This window comes from Centruroides sculpturatus, unplaced genomic scaffold (assembly GCF_000671375.1).
Source record: "Centruroides sculpturatus isolate CEXI.00-Female unplaced genomic scaffold, Cexi_2.0 scaffold990, whole genome shotgun sequence".
NCBI classification, from domain to species: Eukaryota; Metazoa; Arthropoda; class Arachnida; order Scorpiones; family Buthidae; genus Centruroides; species Centruroides sculpturatus.
The window spans coordinates 315,304-333,654 of NW_019385152.1; the positions used below are offsets into that span (position 1 = coordinate 315,304).

An 18,351-nucleotide genomic window follows, 5' to 3' on the forward strand; every position below is an offset into this window, starting at 1 on the left:
AAAATAAATAAATAAATGCTACTAATGACTATCTCATCAATTATATTGATTTACAAAAATCAACTTCAAAAACAGCCATTTTTAAAATATAATTTATTTTAGCTACCAGTATCATCATCAAGAAATAAAATGTCAAATTTTCCCCCTTTTACAAATTACAGGTGTCAAGTTTATTCAACCAACAAAGTAAAGTTTTTAGCTTACAGAACAGTAATACTATATCATACTGCAGAGATGCAATTCTAAATTTTAATCTCTGCCTCAAATGACACTCAAACTACAATATAAATATAGATCAAGCAACACAAGAGGCATATTTCCCATTCAATGAGTTACAAATACAGTAGAGCATCAATTATCCGATCCCCGATCAACCGTCACATCAGTTAACCAACCATTCTAGTCGGCAGATTTAAAATATCTATTAGCGATGTGGCGCTACAATATTTGGCTATCGGGACATTCCAATTTTCAACGCTGACCTCAATGTTCGTTAAAAATCGTTCCTTTTTTTCAACGTTGAAGTGGCATTGTTGTCAGCGCTGTCTCAACACACTCAGCACTCAACAGTCATGCTGACCGCTAATTTCCAATGAATTGTGGGTAATTGGTAGGACATTTGAATGGAATTACGGGAACTAAGCACTTTGTACTCGAGTTGGAATGTCGCTGATGACGTCAAATTTTTTACTTCAACACTCGCGTTGAAAATCGGAATGTCCCGTATGTCTTGGCTACTTTATTACTATTTTTGTTAAATTTTTGCATGTTTCAGCTGGCAACACTGGCTCAACCATAAAAGGGTGGCCAGTATTTAGAGGCTTAATTTTCTAATTATGAGCGGTTGTTTGTTTTGTGAGCAATAAAATAATTTTTAATGATACAATAGCAACAATTATTATTAAAAAAAATTTTGTTAGGCTTAACATTGATGAAAATTCAATGCAAAGTAGATTAAGAGTGATATACTAATTACATGGGATGTACAGTACTAATATATTATACTAATAATGTATTTTTTCATACTTTTCAGTTATCCAACTAACCCCAGTCCCCAATTGAGTTGGATAATCGATGCTCTACTGTACAACAATGTTCATAGTTTAATAACAGATTCTATCTAAATATAATTATTCCATTTCCTTTTTTCAACAACACAAGTTGCTGTTATTTGTTTGCCTTATATTACTTCATTTTCCCCTCTCCTAGTAAATGTGCATTATTTTGCAAATACAGGGTTCCTACTCAGATTTTTGTTTTAGTTCCATAACTTTCCCTGACCAACTTTGTAAAAATTCCCTAACCCTCATGTCCCTTGTGGTATGGCACATTAACAAAATAAAACATCACTTGACTTACTATGCATATATTCTATTGCTTATCCAACTTGTTAACTGGTTATTTTTTCTAATTAACAGTTATATTTTTTTATAATTGAAGAATTAGTAAAATTTAAAATAAAATAGGAAAGACAGAATTATGGCATGTCTTCTCTACAGAAAACTAAAATATTTTATTAAATAACAATTTATCCTGTTATTAACTCAACTAAGACTTCATAGCTTTGGCATGTACAAAAGTATAAATTTATTAGTTTTGTCCCTTAATAAATTTTCCAAACTTTATAGAATATTAATAAACTGGGGAAAAGTTTCAGAAATTTTTTTCTTGTGCCATCAAAATTATTAAAATGAAAAATGATGATTAATACTATTCTAATTAATATTAAGTTATTTATAATGTTTGGGGTTCTTTGTTATCATTTTTTCCCCACCAGTTCATTAACATCTCAAATTGAAAGTGTAAATTGCAAAAGATGAAAATTTTTGAAATATTTTAACTCTATCAACATTAGATTATTAATTAAAAGTATTAGATTTTCTCTCTCAAACTTATAATACTGCATAATTAATACAGCAGTTTTAAAATCTAAAAGTATTTTAAAATTTAAAAATAATTGATATTGTTGTGTGCTTGTATAATTTGTGCGCTATAATTTTGAGGAAATTTTGTGTATGTTTGAGTGAAATTTTGGACCCTAAAAATATTCTGCACCTCCTTTTCCTAAGTTGCATAATACTTCTTGCTGAGTACAGACAGCTACACTTGGTCAGCCATACTGTCAGCAAACAAAATTAATAAGGCACCAAGGAAACAAATTCCCTGACTTTTTTCAAACATTAATGAAATCTTTGATTTTCCAGATGCATAGGAACCTAGCAAATACAAAAATGTAAAAAAACTTATTTTAATTATTTATTTTTGAGGTAATTAATAATTGAAGGTACCCATGTCACTTTACTGTAAAAGCAATGTGATAACAAGAAAAAGAGTATTTCAGTTTTTTGATCATAAACTCCTAAGAATAGAGTTGATAAATGCTTAACTTTTCAATTGCTTAGCACAAAAACAAAGTCGACAAACAGTGAACTAAACAAGATAATTATCCCACTAATTGATAATCACAGCAGGCAATGAAATACAAGCATGTCAACACAATATAGAATCTAACTATATTATTCTACTTCATAATAAAAACTGGCTCGGTTCTTATTCCAAAGACTACAGTCTTACAACCGAAACAGACAGTTTCTTTTAAAAACCAAACATCTATCTAGCTGCATAGCTTAATACTTTTAATCACTATACATACCATATCCACCATATCCCTGTTGACCAAACTGTGCACCGGGACCACCGTATGGACCAAACCCTCCAGCTGGTGCACCCCAACCCTGATATCCTGCTCCATATCCACCTGTAAGTAATCATATACAATACTTAATAGTCATGTCACAAAATAAAAAATCATATATTTTAAATCAAACCCATTAGTTGTTTTTATTTATTCTTTTCATAAATTTCCACTAGATTTTCTTTAAGTCAGCATGTCCAAAAATAAGAACTAACAATTTTTACATGTTAAAAGTTTAATGATGATAAATATTTTATTTTGTTATATATTAAGCTTGTAAAATAAACAACGAAATATCAAATATTTCAAAGTAAACAACAATTTTAAAAGTCAAAAGGGTTGAAACATCAACACCACACCGCAATATATTAATATAACAACTAACCTCCAAAAAACCAATAATGGTATGTTTTCTAAAAAAACTAAACTGTCACTAATGTTTTTGAACAATAAAGTTCTTCCTCAAGTGAGAAACAGACGAAAGGGATTAGCATTAAGTTAGATATTCAAGACTTTTAATTTCATCATCATACATTTAGTTTACAGAATAACATCCTTAACTAGGCTCCCATAGGGAACCCTTCAAACTTTGAAACAGCATGAGCTAATGTGAAATGGGTTCAACTAGAAATAAATGACAGGAGAGCTGAGATGTCCTCAAAAAGACCAAAAAATGATTTTTCTGTATTTTTTGGGCACAAAATAAAGCTGAGAAAACATTTAATTGTTGAAGCTCATGGCTTCTGGGCTATCTCAGAGACAAGCTTGGAGCAGCTTGCAGAGTGCAAGTCATTAGATCATGTACAGCAGACAAACATCCATGACATTACAATTATCTCTTGTGGCAATTGTGAGACACTTTCATAATGTCAGGGGGGAAAGAAACTCACTGCCTCATGCATGCAATCATGTAACAATAAAGAAAAACTGCACGTATAAGACTAATTTTTCGAGGGCCTGTGATAAATGAAAAATTTTTTCCGGCCAAAATTTTACAGATAAGATACATAACACAGAACGAGGATAATGTGAAGCACACATTAGTATGTCAATTTGGCAAAAAAGCAAGATTTGGAAAATTGTCCTACCACATGTGGTTGCTGGTTAAAATACATTACTATTAGACTTCTAAAATAAAACTTTCAGTGAACTATCGTTAGAATACCAATTTTAATTTTTTTAATTGTTAATACCACGTAGACTTCATCATGCAATTTGGGAACAAGATCATCTCTTCAACATACATATGTATCATACTAATTGCATAATCATGTTTATGTTCATTTCACATAAATTTTAACCAAAACATATCTTAGTTAAATTGATGTAAAGCAAATTAATATAAATCCTATCCAATTGATAAAACTTTCTTAAAACAATCCAAAAAGCAGTTACCCAAGCATCTCTGATTTACTCAAAATGTTTTTAAAAATTGAGATACTTTTGTTGAAAATAAAAACAAATCTTACACTTTCCATATGCAGTTTAAATGTCCAAACAACCAACCACCCTTTTTTTTATTTTTAATTGTCTACTTGGACATTACTTATTAATAGGACTTTACACTGTTGTTTAAAAATTGACACAATAATGAATTATTTCAGAAAAACAAATTTCTCTATTATATCAGTCAAATATCATGATTAAAATCAGCAACAAATTAATAACATCTGCTCTGACAACAGTCAGTTTCACCTAAAAAATCAAAATCATGTCCTGTAATAAAGAACTGCAAACTATTAAAGCTCTGTCTCCATTCAGATTAATTAAAAACAAGGATAATTATTCAGATTAAATAAGTTAATCAACCTCCCCTAAAAAAGTTAAATTTATAAAAAGAAGAATGTAATTCTCACAAATGAGGAATAAAATTTTTGAATAAAATTCTTCAAATTTTATTCAAAAAAACCTGTCTCCTGAAACAGACAGTACATAAATTGTTGTGGGTGATGTCGTTAGCTTATGCAACAGTACAACTTAATCACACTGTAAAGCAAAAGTCTATACTTTAATCTCTGCCTTGTTTGACACTCGAGCTATAATAATAAGTATAGATCAAGCAACACTTAAGGCAAGTTTTAACATTTTTGAATATACTAAATTCACTTATTATTAAATCTGTTAGCATGAATATGGAAGAAGTCAAAGTTTCTAATATTTCTAGAAAGTCATATGAAAATATATTGTCTAATTATATAAAATTATCTGTTTTCATAAAAAAGAAAAGCAATTTTGAATTGCGGTTAAAACAGATCAACATTAAATCCACCAGAAACCTTAATCTATATCGACATTATGTTCCAATCATCAAACACAATCTAATATTCAAATTAAATTATTAAAATTACACAAATCTCAATCACAGTTAAGTTTGTCTAATTATATAGTGCATGGCATGTAATTTTATTTTTCTTTAAATGTAATTTTATGTTTCTTCAAATAGAATCAAATTACATTTGGTTTTTACTCCAATATTAAAACAGTTTTTTAAAAATAAAATTAATTTGAAATAAATGTTTTTAAAATTACTATTTCATTTAATTATTTTAAAATGAAATTGAATTATTCATATGACTAAATTTCTAGATTTGTTTAGAAAGAATTATTACTGTAACATAACTGAAAAACTATCATTATTTTTAGATATGGAATGTAAAATATATTTACCGGCTGGTGGCTGAGGACCCCATCCACCTAAGATAAAAATATTAATTTAATATTGGAATTATTTGTGATAAAGTAAAGTATTCTAAACAAACACAAAACATTGTACAAAAATAACTTATACTTAAACATACCTTGAGGGCCATAAGGACCCTGCTGCTGAGGACCGCCCCAACCTCCTTGGTAACCACCAGACATCATGCCATTTGCCATAGGCCCCATTGGTCCGGGCCCGCCTGGGCCAGGGCCCATTCCAGGTCCCCCCGCTGGACCTCCGGGCCCAGGCGGTCCCCCCATTGGTCCGGGTCCCCACCCGGGTCCTCCTCCCATTCCCATTCCGGGACCTCCCCACTGATTTGCAACTTGATTGACTTGAGCACCTTTGGCCGCTCCTCTAGATAAATCACGTGGTTCCGCTCTCTTACATTCCACCTAAACACACAACACCAAATATAAATATTTTATTATTACCAAGACACATCTTGTATAAAGCAATTATTGTGAATATACACAGGGTGTGCAGGAAGAATAGAAACAAAAGATATTTCAAATTAGTGACAGTTATGTTGGGATGACAAATCTTTCTAATTATTTTTTCAAATATTTATTTGCAATAATTGCATTATAATATAATCATTCGTAAATGATCATTTGGAAAGGCAAATATGAAACTATTAATCTTTCATTAATAGAAACACATTCTAAAACTTTTTGATTTTAAATATTTAATAACAATATTCAGCATTTTGTGAGCCTACATGAGAAATTTTTAATGTAATAATTTTTTTGTTTCATGACAATTTATGCATTGTAAACACTCAATTTAATCAAAAACTAACAGAAGAACTTAATTAGAAAAAATGTTAACTAAAAAGCCATCCTTACAATTAGGAGAAAGTGGTATTAACTGTAAATTTAGTTCTTTGACAAAAGTAATTTAAAAATTACTTTATTAAGGTACAAAAGTAATTTAAAAATTACTTTTGTACCTTGTAATGAATGCTGTTTATTCTTTTATTTAAAATCAGTTCTGAATATATTAAAATGATGTTCAGAAGTTAAAATACTTTAACAATTTATCATCATGTAACTTGTGAATAGCACTTATGATCATGAATAAATATAAAAATCTTTCAGATTCATACAATTCAATATTTCTTATTGGACTTACTATAAAAATAAGTTTAACTTAATCATGTAAAATTAGAATAATTATTGTTCAATGTGTAGAAGGATAATTAAAACTATAATTGTCAGTTATTTCTAATAAACAATTTTGTTAATGTTTTTCCTTTCTGTTTAATTCTTGCCATTTCTAACAGATGTTCCTAAACATCTTTCAAGTAATATTTACACAGTAGAGCAAGATTAAAAACTTAACATTTTCTTAATTTTCATCTCTCTCTTATAAGAACTACATATAATCAAAAGTAAATAAGCTCTCTCATTAGTCAGAGCACATTTTATAAACTGTAATCAATAATTATTTTTATTCAAGAGAAATTTTCGAAACAGTATGCAGTTTTCTTGTTTCTCAAGTTATTCTCAATCTCTCTACATATTCATAATTGAGAACAAACAAGTGGATGCACAGAGAAAATTAAAAAATATTTAGATAATTATTAATAGATTCAACCATTTCAAAATTACACATGTAAGGAATGTGCACTTTATTAATAATTATCAATTGTACCGTTATTTAAAATACTTTAGATGACAACAAAATCTCATTTAGGAATTTTTCAGTACTACAATTTAAGGTGTGCGAAATACTAAGCTTTGCAAAGCAATCATTTGCAGTACACTACACAATGAGTATAAATAATACTGAAAGAAATAAATACTGACAAATTATTATTAGCACACGATAAAAAGCCACCTACTAGTAAGTTTATAAATTTTTAATCTCAAAATACCAAATTTTCTTTTTGCTCTAGAAATCAATTAAGCTTTCTTTTATTTTGAGAAAAATGCTTGCTCGTAGAAACTGTTAGCAGATGAACACATTTGCAGTATTGGCAGCTTTAACTTTTCTCACAGCTTAACAATTGCAAGGAAAATTAACACTTAATATGCTAAACTTTCTTGGCAATATTTGATGCAAATCACTGAAAACTTTTCAAATATTTTTCTTCAAAAATTTAAAACTATCACTGATTAATAGAGATAAGAGTTTACAAATTAACATGTTTTAATTGTTTTCTTTATATCACACAATCAGAAGTATTTCAACATTTATATATTTGACATAAAATTGGATCATAATGCATTTATAATTTATATAAAAATTATAAACTAACAAATATGCACACATGTAGTTTACTAAGAGTTTTAACTTCTGATTAAAAGAATTGATTTTCTTATAAATAAAGAACTTTACCGTCTTAATTACATACGATATTGCATTACACTCAGTTTTTATCGTCTTACTGTCTTCATAAAAATAATTCAAAAAGTCAAATTTTTATTTTCTACGTTAGTACTAACAGTATTATTTTCTGCAATGACAGTTTTAGATATACAAGTTCAATTCTTTGCTTTTGATTAATTTTTATGATTTGTGAAGGCATCACTGATATTTTCATAAATATCATGATTAAAGAACAGTATCCATGGCTGCCAATATGATACTTTGCAGCACACATACATAAACATCTCAAAAGACAGGACAAATAACAATTAAATTATCTTAATTTTTCTTGGATTAAAATATAAAACCAAGAAATATTAACATTAAATATTTGATTTAAAAAAAATTATCAAAGTCAAATTTTTTCTCCTCAAAATCAGTAAATATAATGCAAGGTGAATATACTTTAAAAAATTTTAAATGGCTATTATCTCTCTTTTATTAATTATTAAAAACCTTTCATTTTATAAGAAATCTAATTTCTGTTTTGCTATTACAAAGAGAAGGAAATCTTAGTTAAAAATTTCATAAACTGGATTTGTTCTTTAGAAAATATACAGAATCAACAATAAGTTAATTTGTTAGAATTCAATTAAAATGAAAGAAAATTGTCTGTAAATTTTATTTTTCTCTCCAATTAAGAGACAGCACTATTAGTTTGTTATATTTTGATTGTAAACTGAATTAAAATAAAAAAAAATTACAAACTTATAGGAACACAGAAATGCATTGAAAATAATACATATTGTAAAAAGCCTAATCAATATTTATTCAAGTGTGAAATATTTTAATCTAAATTATAAATGTTTAAATTAATGTAAATCTAATTTAATGCCTTATCAATGTAAAATTTAGATAAATCAATATAAATTGTAAATCGAGCAAATAAATAAGTTTAATCTTTATTACTAAAACATAAATTAGATCATTTTACCCATTAAAAAAACTCTCTCTAATTTAGGTAATTTCAATTAACTTTTAATTATATTAAAAAAATATTTTTAAAACAAAGGTCTTAAAATAAAGCATTACTTTCTCCCATATGACAGACATACAGATCACTACAATACTAAATTTCTTTAGCATTAATTCATAATATATTTCAAAAATATCATTTATAAACTATATTCTACAATACTATCATACCATTCCATAAAAATCTTTAACATTTATTTTCCTTGCATCCTCCCTCAAATTTTATAACTATTTCAATAATTTTCTCAACTTTAAACTAGTTCTTATTTGATTTTAAATGCTAGTTTTAAAATTATTAATTTAAAAAAAAACTATAATTAAATTTTGGCATAATTTAGACATTTATAGAAATTTCACTTAAGACAAATCCTGAAGTTATATTTGTCTGCACTGCACAATAGAACACAACAAAAAACTACTAGTCAAGGGTATCTAACTTCGTGGAACGAATGGAAATGTTAAGTACGTACGTAATATAGATTTCAAATCCCTACTAACAGTTTTTAGTTACATATATCCAAGAAATTTACTATACAGAGAGACTTATCCTATTATTGCAATCTTCAAACTGAAACTTATTAAATAAATAAATAAAAATGGTTTTCAAAAAACATTATTTTTTTACAATAAATAAAATACTCTATTCATTCTTAAACTGAAGTACTAATTAATTCTATCATGAGTGCATGCAGACTAAAACCATCAAACTTAATTTTAAAATTGTTTTACAACTTCCAAATTTATTAGTTTGTGTTCAGATAATGAATTACATTTTTAAATATATAAATTAAACAAAATTGGATCCAATGACAAAACATAATAAAAATTATGAAAACTTCTTCAGTATCATTTTTAAAACGGAATACAAAAACAAACATATTTATGTAAAATTATATTTGAATATTGATGAAAATTTGCATTACTATTAAGAGGTGTAACTTACATGGATAATGCAATTAGTATAGGATTTATAATATAATATTCTCAATTGCACATGCCAAAACAAGAAATCAAGTAGATCATACATTTATGATCCATTTTTCAATTCAATATATCATTTTACAAAAGTGGAAGAAAAGAAACATTTATGAATTTATCAAATTTCTTAAACTACATATACATACTATGAACTAATACTACAATTTCTCCTTTCTTCTATGAATTTTTTAACAGTTAATGGCTGTTATCACTATTTTTAATTTTTAGTTCCGAGTCCAAAAATTTTAATTAAAGTAAGTTTTACAAGTGAAAAGTCAAATAGTTCAAGGCAATTTTTTTCAAGGAATTTAAAATATACTACAATGTACAAAGTTTACAATGTAAAGAGAGTTTAATGACCTACAAATCGCATTTAACATCAAGTTGATAAAATGGTCACCAATATTTGTATGGCATATGCATTTTATAAGATTAATTTAGTACATAAATAGAAAAAAAACTGCAATTAGTAAATTTCAAATCCATATTACATACATATTATTCTTAAATTATGTTTCATGTACACTTTTCTATAGACATTATATCAACTGAACTAAAATCTTTACATGAGTGAACAACTTTTAATAATGATTAAAGTATTAAACAACAGTTATCCTTTCTAATTAAATTAAGCATCTTACAAAAATTACAAATTGACAGTCATTTAAAACTGCTTAAGAATTGTTAAAATCTATCAGTTCATTTTATATAGATGTAAAAATTTAATAACTTCAGGTTCACTCTTAAATGAATTATAATATATGATCTAAGTTAAGTTAAGCAATAAAGAGCGTGACAAAAATCAGGAAAATAAATCTTCAGTATCTTTTGTTTAACACAGTATTAGAAAAACAAGATTTAATGATATAAAATTTAAATGAAAATTTCAAATAATAAAAATGCACTTCTTTAACAAGAAAATGTAAACATTTCTAAATTACAAACAAACAGTTAGACAGAAGAAATTTAATTAAGAAATTTTAGAAAATATATCAAGTCTGCTCAAATAAATTTTTAGACAAAAAAAAATTTACATAAAATGTAATTTTAGAGAATATTTTCAATTTGATAAATTAAAAAATTAATGACAATCAAATAAACTCATGTTTTTGTTAAATTATAAACATTTATCATTAATCACGGAATTTTCATTTACTCTAGCATGAATACGTAAATGAAGATATTTTATGCCAGTTAAATACTTTAAATAAAAATAACACGACTTTAAAATTTACCTGTTGTTATTACATAATCATCAATATATATTATAAAGGTAAATGTACAATGTGCATGCTGCTAAAACTCAAAAACAAGTCCTGGTACGATCAAGGGAGTTATATCGTGTGGCAGCCCTATATCCCCCATCCATGAAGAAGGTTCCCTTTTTACCTGATGGGCGTGCTGTTGAAGATGTAAGGGCAGGAAGTTTCGCCCTCTAAAAATTTCTAGAACAATCCGGAACATTCGAGAGCATTCCACAATATTCCAAGATGTTCTGGAATGTTTGGGAACATCCTGGGTCATTGTGAAACATTCCAGAACACCCTCGAATGTTCTGGAACATTGTGGACCATTCGAAGCCTTTTTTGTATGGGTGGGACTACCCATTGGTGGGGGTATATAAAGCAAGATCCATCGTGGGTTCGAACATCAGTTTATCATCATTGATGACGGGATGAACCAAAAAAGAAGTGAAAATTCCAAAAGTAGTGCAGTGAGTGAATAAAAACAAGCAGTGAAGTGTGAGTAGTCAAAGTGATACAGTGACTGAATATAAATCGAAAATTAAGTGTGAAAACTGTGTAAAGTGTACTTAATGTATTTGTTAATAAAAAGTTGATTTATATTTTATACAATGCCCAAACTTAAGAGGTCAAGCTCTTGTCAGTTCTGAATTTTCTTTTGAATATTAAAGTTGATATTGTCAACAACATTATTTTCAGTTGCCAAAATTGCCCTTTGAAATAACCACTCCGAATAATAAGAAGTGCAGAGCTCAAACAGTTAGGAGTTGAAGTTGAAATTTGGTACACAGTTAGGGTGCATCATGAGAACATACACTAAGAAGGGCTTTTTCGAAATCCCCCCCGCGGGGGAAGTGTTAACAATGGAAATGGTTAAGTAACAATTGAAGTGTTAAAAGAAAGCAACATGCAAGATTTACAGGCACAGATGCAGTTTTTGTGAGAAATCAAACATATTTTTAGACCCATCTAAAAATTTTCTAATTAGTCTAGAACCAGGGCAACCTAATTCTTGCATTATGAGAAAACAGGTAAGATTGGCTATAATGTAAATAATCTTAATCTTTGCTATCGTCACTTTTTGCCCGAGCAATGCCGGACTTAGCTGCTAGTTTATTATAAATGAAAGATTAAGTGTTTCAAAACTAAAATTATGACTACAAATTCATTTTATCTTAACCTCTTTGATGTTGAAATTTTTTTCTGTTGCCTGTGCTGCCATGTTGAATTTTTGTTGATGTTAAGCCTAACAAAAAATTTAAAAAAATAATAACAATCGTGTTTACTGTGTCATTAAAAATTATTTTTTTTATGTTGCACAAAGAAAATAAATATATTGAAAAATATAACAACAACAAAAAAACTATATTTCAAAAGTTCGTTTTAATATAAAAATTGTGACACAGCGACATCTAGTATCAAAAACGTTCCGATGCAGACACGAAAATATTCAGGATCTCACACGCAGGACAGGTTAAAGTACACATTGAGTTGAAAAAGAAATCTCCATCTTTAATTGTCAATTTGTCATAAAATTGTTGTATACAATGCAAGTAAAATGTCTGGTTAATATGAAAAGCAATGTATAATAGAATATTGATTCATCCAAGTAATATAATGTTATCATAAAAATTGAATTAACAATATGCTAAATTACTACTTAAACAATTTAAGCAAAAAAAAAAAAAACTGTTATAAAAATAGTTTTAAAAAATGAAAATTGATTTTCACAGTAATATTCAAAATGTTTTCCACATTTGAAAAACAAACTTCAAATAAAAGTTGTATTTTAAGTAAATTTTTCAAATGAACAGCAAATCATTACTACAGATCATCAACTAAACATTATTAATTAGTTTTTACTACTTTACAATATCTACTATTTTTACTTTAAAATATCTTCATTACATTCATGCTTAATTTCAGTTTCAATTTTAAACAGTAATTATTAAAATTATCTTTCAAACGAATTTTTCTTTTGAACAGTGCATTTTATGTGAAAAATTTAAAATATTTTTATCTTATTTTTAGAAGTGCAATTTTAGATCTTTTCTATCAAAATTGCTGACACTGAATCAATTCAGTCTCAACAAACCACTCTCTCATGCTTATTCAATTAAAACTAATAATTATAAAAAAATAATTATTTCCAACTTCTAATTTTATTCTAGAGGCTTAACTAAAGAATTCTTATAATAAATTTTAAGGGATCAAATTTTTAAATAATGTTAAAGTTATTCTATTTATTACTAATTAATACTTAATAACTATATTAAAAACCAAAATTGTTTCTTTTCCTAACTAGGGAAATAACTATCTTATACAGAGAAATCTACAGACATCAACTTAGGTCTAATTAAATTATCTGACCATATAAGTTTGCTTACTGTAGATTCATTGTTACGACGACTAGATGTATGTCGGCCAAAGCATGAGAGATGGATTGGGCAAAAAATTTATCCACAGAAAAGGTAAATGATAAATAAGTAACACTACACCTGCTTCCCGTTGAAGGTGACATAATGTTCGGCACAAACTCGTTCAATGCTGTCTTCGGTCTCGAATGATAAAAATCCAAACCCTAATNTCGTTTTAATATAAAAATTGTGACACAGCGACATCTAGTATCAAAAACGTTCCGATGCAGACACGAAAATATTCAGGATCTCACACGCAGGACAGGTTAAAGTACACATTGAGTTGAAAAAGAAATCTCCATCTTTAATTGTCAATTTGTCATAAAATTGTTGTATACAATGCAAGTAAAATGTCTGGTTAATATGAAAAGCAATGTATAATAGAATATTGATTCATCCAAGTAATATAATGTTATCATAAAAATTGAATTAACAATATGCTAAATTACTACTTAAACAATTTAAGCAAAAAAAAAAAAAACTGTTATAAAAATAGTTTTAAAAAATGAAAATTGATTTTCACAGTAATATTCAAAATGTTTTCCACATTTGAAAAACAAACTTCAAATAAAAGTTGTATTTTAAGTAAATTTTTCAAATGAACAGCAAATCATTACTACAGATCATCAACTAAACATTATTAATTAGTTTTTACTACTTTACAATATCTACTATTTTTACTTTAAAATATCTTCATTACATTCATGCTTAATTTCAGTTTCAATTTTAAACAGTAATTATTAAAATTATCTTTCAAACGAATTTTTCTTTTGAACAGTGCATTTTATGTGAAAAATTTAAAATATTTTTATCTTATTTTTAGAAGTGCAATTTTAGATCTTTTCTATCAAAATTGCTGACACTGAATCAATTCAGTCTCAACAAACCACTCTCTCATGCTTATTCAATTAAAACTAATAATTATAAAAAAATAATTATTTCCAACTTCTAATTTTATTCTAGAGGCTTAACTAAAGAATTCTTATAATAAATTTTAAGGGATCAAATTTTTAAATAATGTTAAAGTTATTCTATTTATTACTAATTAATACTTAATAACTATATTAAAAACCAAAATTGTTTCTTTTCCTAACTAGGGAAATAACTATCTTATACAGAGAAATCTACAGACATCAACTTAGGTCTAATTAAATTATCTGACCATATAAGTTTGCTTACTGTAGATTCATTGTTACGACGACTAGATGTATGTCGGCCAAAGCATGAGAGATGGATTGGGCAAAAAATTTATCCACAGAAAAGGTAAATGATAAATAAGTAACACTACACCTGCTTCCCGTTGAAGGTGACATAATGTTCGGCACAAACTCGTTCAATGCTGTCTTCGGTCTCGAATGATAAAAATCCAAACCCTAATGCCATATGGAGAGGAAGGAAGCAAACTTATCTACTTAATATTCCTATGACTGACACAAACTACTGTGATTGGTATAATATGTAAATGTTTTATAACAAATCTTAAACAGTGACTCAAATATCTTTATAAACTGTGCAGAAATTCTGTAGCAATATGATGTTAAATTCATAAGCCTTCAAAGGGAAGTACAAGGTCAGTGTTATTACCAACAATAAAAACTTATATTTAAGCTTATACTAGGCAAGAGCACTCAGACCTTGTAATTTTTGATTTCATAATTTATCAAATTACTATAACTAGAACTATACAAGTTTTCACTTACATAAATTTAATTATGCTAAAGTTGTAATTTAAAATTTATAACCCATAACTAAAATTAATTTAAATTTTATTAAATTAAAAGCAATCTATATTTCAAATTATAACTATTTTTGCCAACTATTAATTTAAAAATATTTTATATTAAAATTTATCATTATTAGATTACTATTAAAAAATCTTGTATGTTCCTCTCCCATATACCACTGATTTTATAAATCAAATATTCATTTTCCACAAAACAGCCAAATATGACAGTGCAACAGGGAACAAACATCCAAAATTTTTATAAGCTATTTTTAAACTTAAGTGATTCTAATTAAAGGCATGCTCTAATATTATACCACTTAAATTATTAAATTTATATTTAAAACAGTTGTTTGTGTCAGACCAGGATTAAACAAACAGCCCTTATTCAGGGACCTATAAGCAAAGAACAAAACTACATTAAAAATCACCTTGAGTAAAATACGGTAAAATAAAATCTACTTTAACTTTGTACATTAACTTAATATAATTCATATAACTCTATTTTCTAATATTTTAATATTAGTTATCTGACCATCTCAGTCATGCATCAAAGCTAGAACTGGTGTGCAAAGTACCTTAAAATTGCTTTATTATCAAATCTTACCTCTGGATTTCTTCTTCTCTTGATCATACATAATTACAACTTCCATTACCTAAAAGTGAAAATTTCAATATAGTTTAAATATTGTTCATGAAATATAATTTTTTACAAATTTCTCATTTATCTATCATCAGCTAGACAAAAAACTTAACAGTAAGTAAATCTAAAAAAATAAAAACCAAGACACCCTGACTCTTTACAGCAATCACCAATCCATTTGCCAAACACACTATTATTATTATTAGTCAAAATACAGTTATTCTTTGGTTACTTTTTCACTTACTGTGGCTTCCTGTACTAATCAGAAATGAAAGGATAACAGACACACATATATAAAAGCAGTTTTTATAAGTTTCTCAAGCAACTTTATTTTTGTTCATTAAAAATAAAATTGTACTGGACCAAGACTGATTCAGGTTCTGTGATACTCTTGGTGAAAACAGTGATTTTTTTGCAGAATGCTCTGTGGCTATTTGCAACTCCAATTGCCAGATAAATACAGTTTTTGCAAACCGCAAATTTTGAACAGGCAGTGTGACCCAAAACATAGACAAACACATTTTCAATTTAAGAAAAATTCAACATTTGAAAGAATTAGGGATGATTATAGTTTAATAAAAAAGGGATTACTGAAGTATTTTGCAATGAACTTCACAAATTACACACAACTTACTTTAAATATAATGTAAAAATAGGCACTAACAAAAAAATACCCACTATAAGCAAAACTGTTGAATGAAATGTAATATACAACAGAAAATATAGGAAGTGAATCTGAGGTATTTATAATATCACTATTAAATATTTCATTAATTTAAAAGTATTAATAAAACTCTGTTCATAATAATGAATTTTTCCCCCTACCGACATTAAATGTATAACAAAATTAAAGTTGCTTTTTATATTGTATTTCTTTCTTATATAAGTTTAGTGAACTTGTTACTATTACATTTTCTCTTTCAAATAGTTAGTTCTCTTCAGATATTCCTAAATTCAATGTGTATTCTCTTATATTCTGTTAAGTATTAATAAACCTCTAGAAATTTTCTTAATCTAATATTTATTTTTGTCCTTTAGTATTATATATTATTAAAAACTAAAAACAAATTCTATAGTTAAAAAGGTTTTATTAATGATACATAATTTTGACACCATTCTACAAAATTTCAATGTTACCTTTCCATATTTCCCAAAAAAACTTCTTAATTCTGTTTCAGTAGCATTGGCAGGAAGACCACCAAGAAATATTTTTGGATAATTTCCTCCTCTTTTAGCCTTCAAAATTAAAAATAATAAATTTACTCAAACATCAATTTTTATATAATTTAACCACAAAGTCTATTCTTAAATTATAAAGTTTTATATTGAAGTTTACTGTTGATTTACAGCTAAACTGATTTGTTGCTATTGAATGTAATACATCATGAATCAATTTAATTGTGAATCAAGTAGGGTTTATGCAAAAACAGACTTAAAAAAACTGTTTTTGAATCTCAATTTTTCTACGAAATTGGTTTTCTCATTTTTACCCCAAAAAATGAAGATAAGGGATATTTACAATTTATTTTAAAAGTTTTGAATTTACTTAACATTTATAACATTTCAAAAATATAACAAAATAAAATCGACCAATGTCTACACAAAACAAAACAGCTAGAATATCACATTAAACTATAAAATTTACTGCATAGAAAATCATAAAAAGGAATAACAATGAATGTATACAAAATATTTTTATATTTCTTATTTTTCCTAAGAAAATATGATTTTAGAAAGCAAAGAACGTCTATAGATCTATTGCTCAACTGTGTCCTTATTTAGCACATAAAATTGCCAGAAATAGAAAAAAAAACTCACTTGCTACTGAGCTGGGTTTAATTGTCTTTTTTTTTTTTTAAATTTTATTTTATTTTCAAAAAGACACTGTGGCCAGGTAGGCCGTTAAAGCATTAAATAATAAATCTAAATTTTTCATTCTTCTGTTTGTACCCTCTAATACTAAAATCTCCTCCTTTAGTGTCTTACAGTTCGACAAAGTCACCTTTTAAAGTTCTTGAAGATATTGTAATTGATCTCGCGCGACCTGATTTTGGGGGGCTGTAACTTGTGAAGAGTGGCTTGTAGAAGTATGGTTCCTTTGACTATTTTTCTTCTATGGATATGCTCTACAGCTCTGATAAGGTCCCAACTGCCTCATTTAGAGCTTGAATTGATCCAATTGGATGCTTTTTTGGCATAGAGGAATTTTTTTTGTCTTGTAGTTAGTTTTATAAAACTTAGTATTTAACAATATTCCTGTTTTATGCCAGAGACGATTTTGTGTCAAAATGTTGATGTTTTTAAATCAAATAATTTTTATGTTTTAAGTGTAGGCTCAAAAACCAGTTTTTTTTTTCACTTGGGAAAACCCAGTTTTCAAATTATATAAATTTCTTCAAAAAACTGGTTTTTCAAAACCAGGTTTTAAAAAGCAACAAACCCTAGAATCAAGTCAGCATATTTAAAAATTTTAACTGCATATTATTTATCATTGATATTCATTGTGTTCATATAATGAAATTATAAATTTTGTACAATGATTCTTATTTGCATTACAAATTGAAAAGTCCGATGCAGGCATCGGGGCATACTAAATTACAAA

General features: G+C 27.2%; 1 protein-coding gene across 6 annotated transcripts in view; it reads right to left on the bottom strand.

The window, feature by feature from the left end:
• The window catches only part of LOC111635516 (spidroin-2-like), a 24,483-nt gene extending 7,240 nt beyond the window's left edge, over positions 1–17,243 (bottom strand). The window contains exons 1-7 of one of the 6 annotated variants that reach the window (XM_023380496.1): positions 16,887–17,236; positions 15,714–15,762; positions 14,756–15,502; positions 13,465–13,546; positions 5,494–5,791; positions 5,363–5,389; positions 2,654–2,758 (exon numbers count right to left, since the gene is read on the bottom strand). In XM_023380496.1, coding sequence (XP_023236264.1) covers positions 2,654–2,758; positions 5,363–5,389; positions 5,494–5,791; positions 13,465–13,546; positions 14,756–14,766 — 523 coding nt within the window. In that variant the 5' untranslated portion in view covers positions 14,767–15,502; positions 15,714–15,762; positions 16,887–17,236. Of the gene's footprint in view, positions 1–2,653; positions 2,759–5,362; positions 5,390–5,493; positions 5,792–13,353; positions 13,547–14,673; positions 15,503–15,713; positions 15,763–16,886 lie in introns of those variants that run through there. The other 5 variants (XM_023380498.1, XM_023380497.1, XM_023380495.1 and 2 more) reach the window with 5 other exon arrangements.
• Between the last annotated feature and the right edge of the window lie 1,108 nt (positions 17,244–18,351).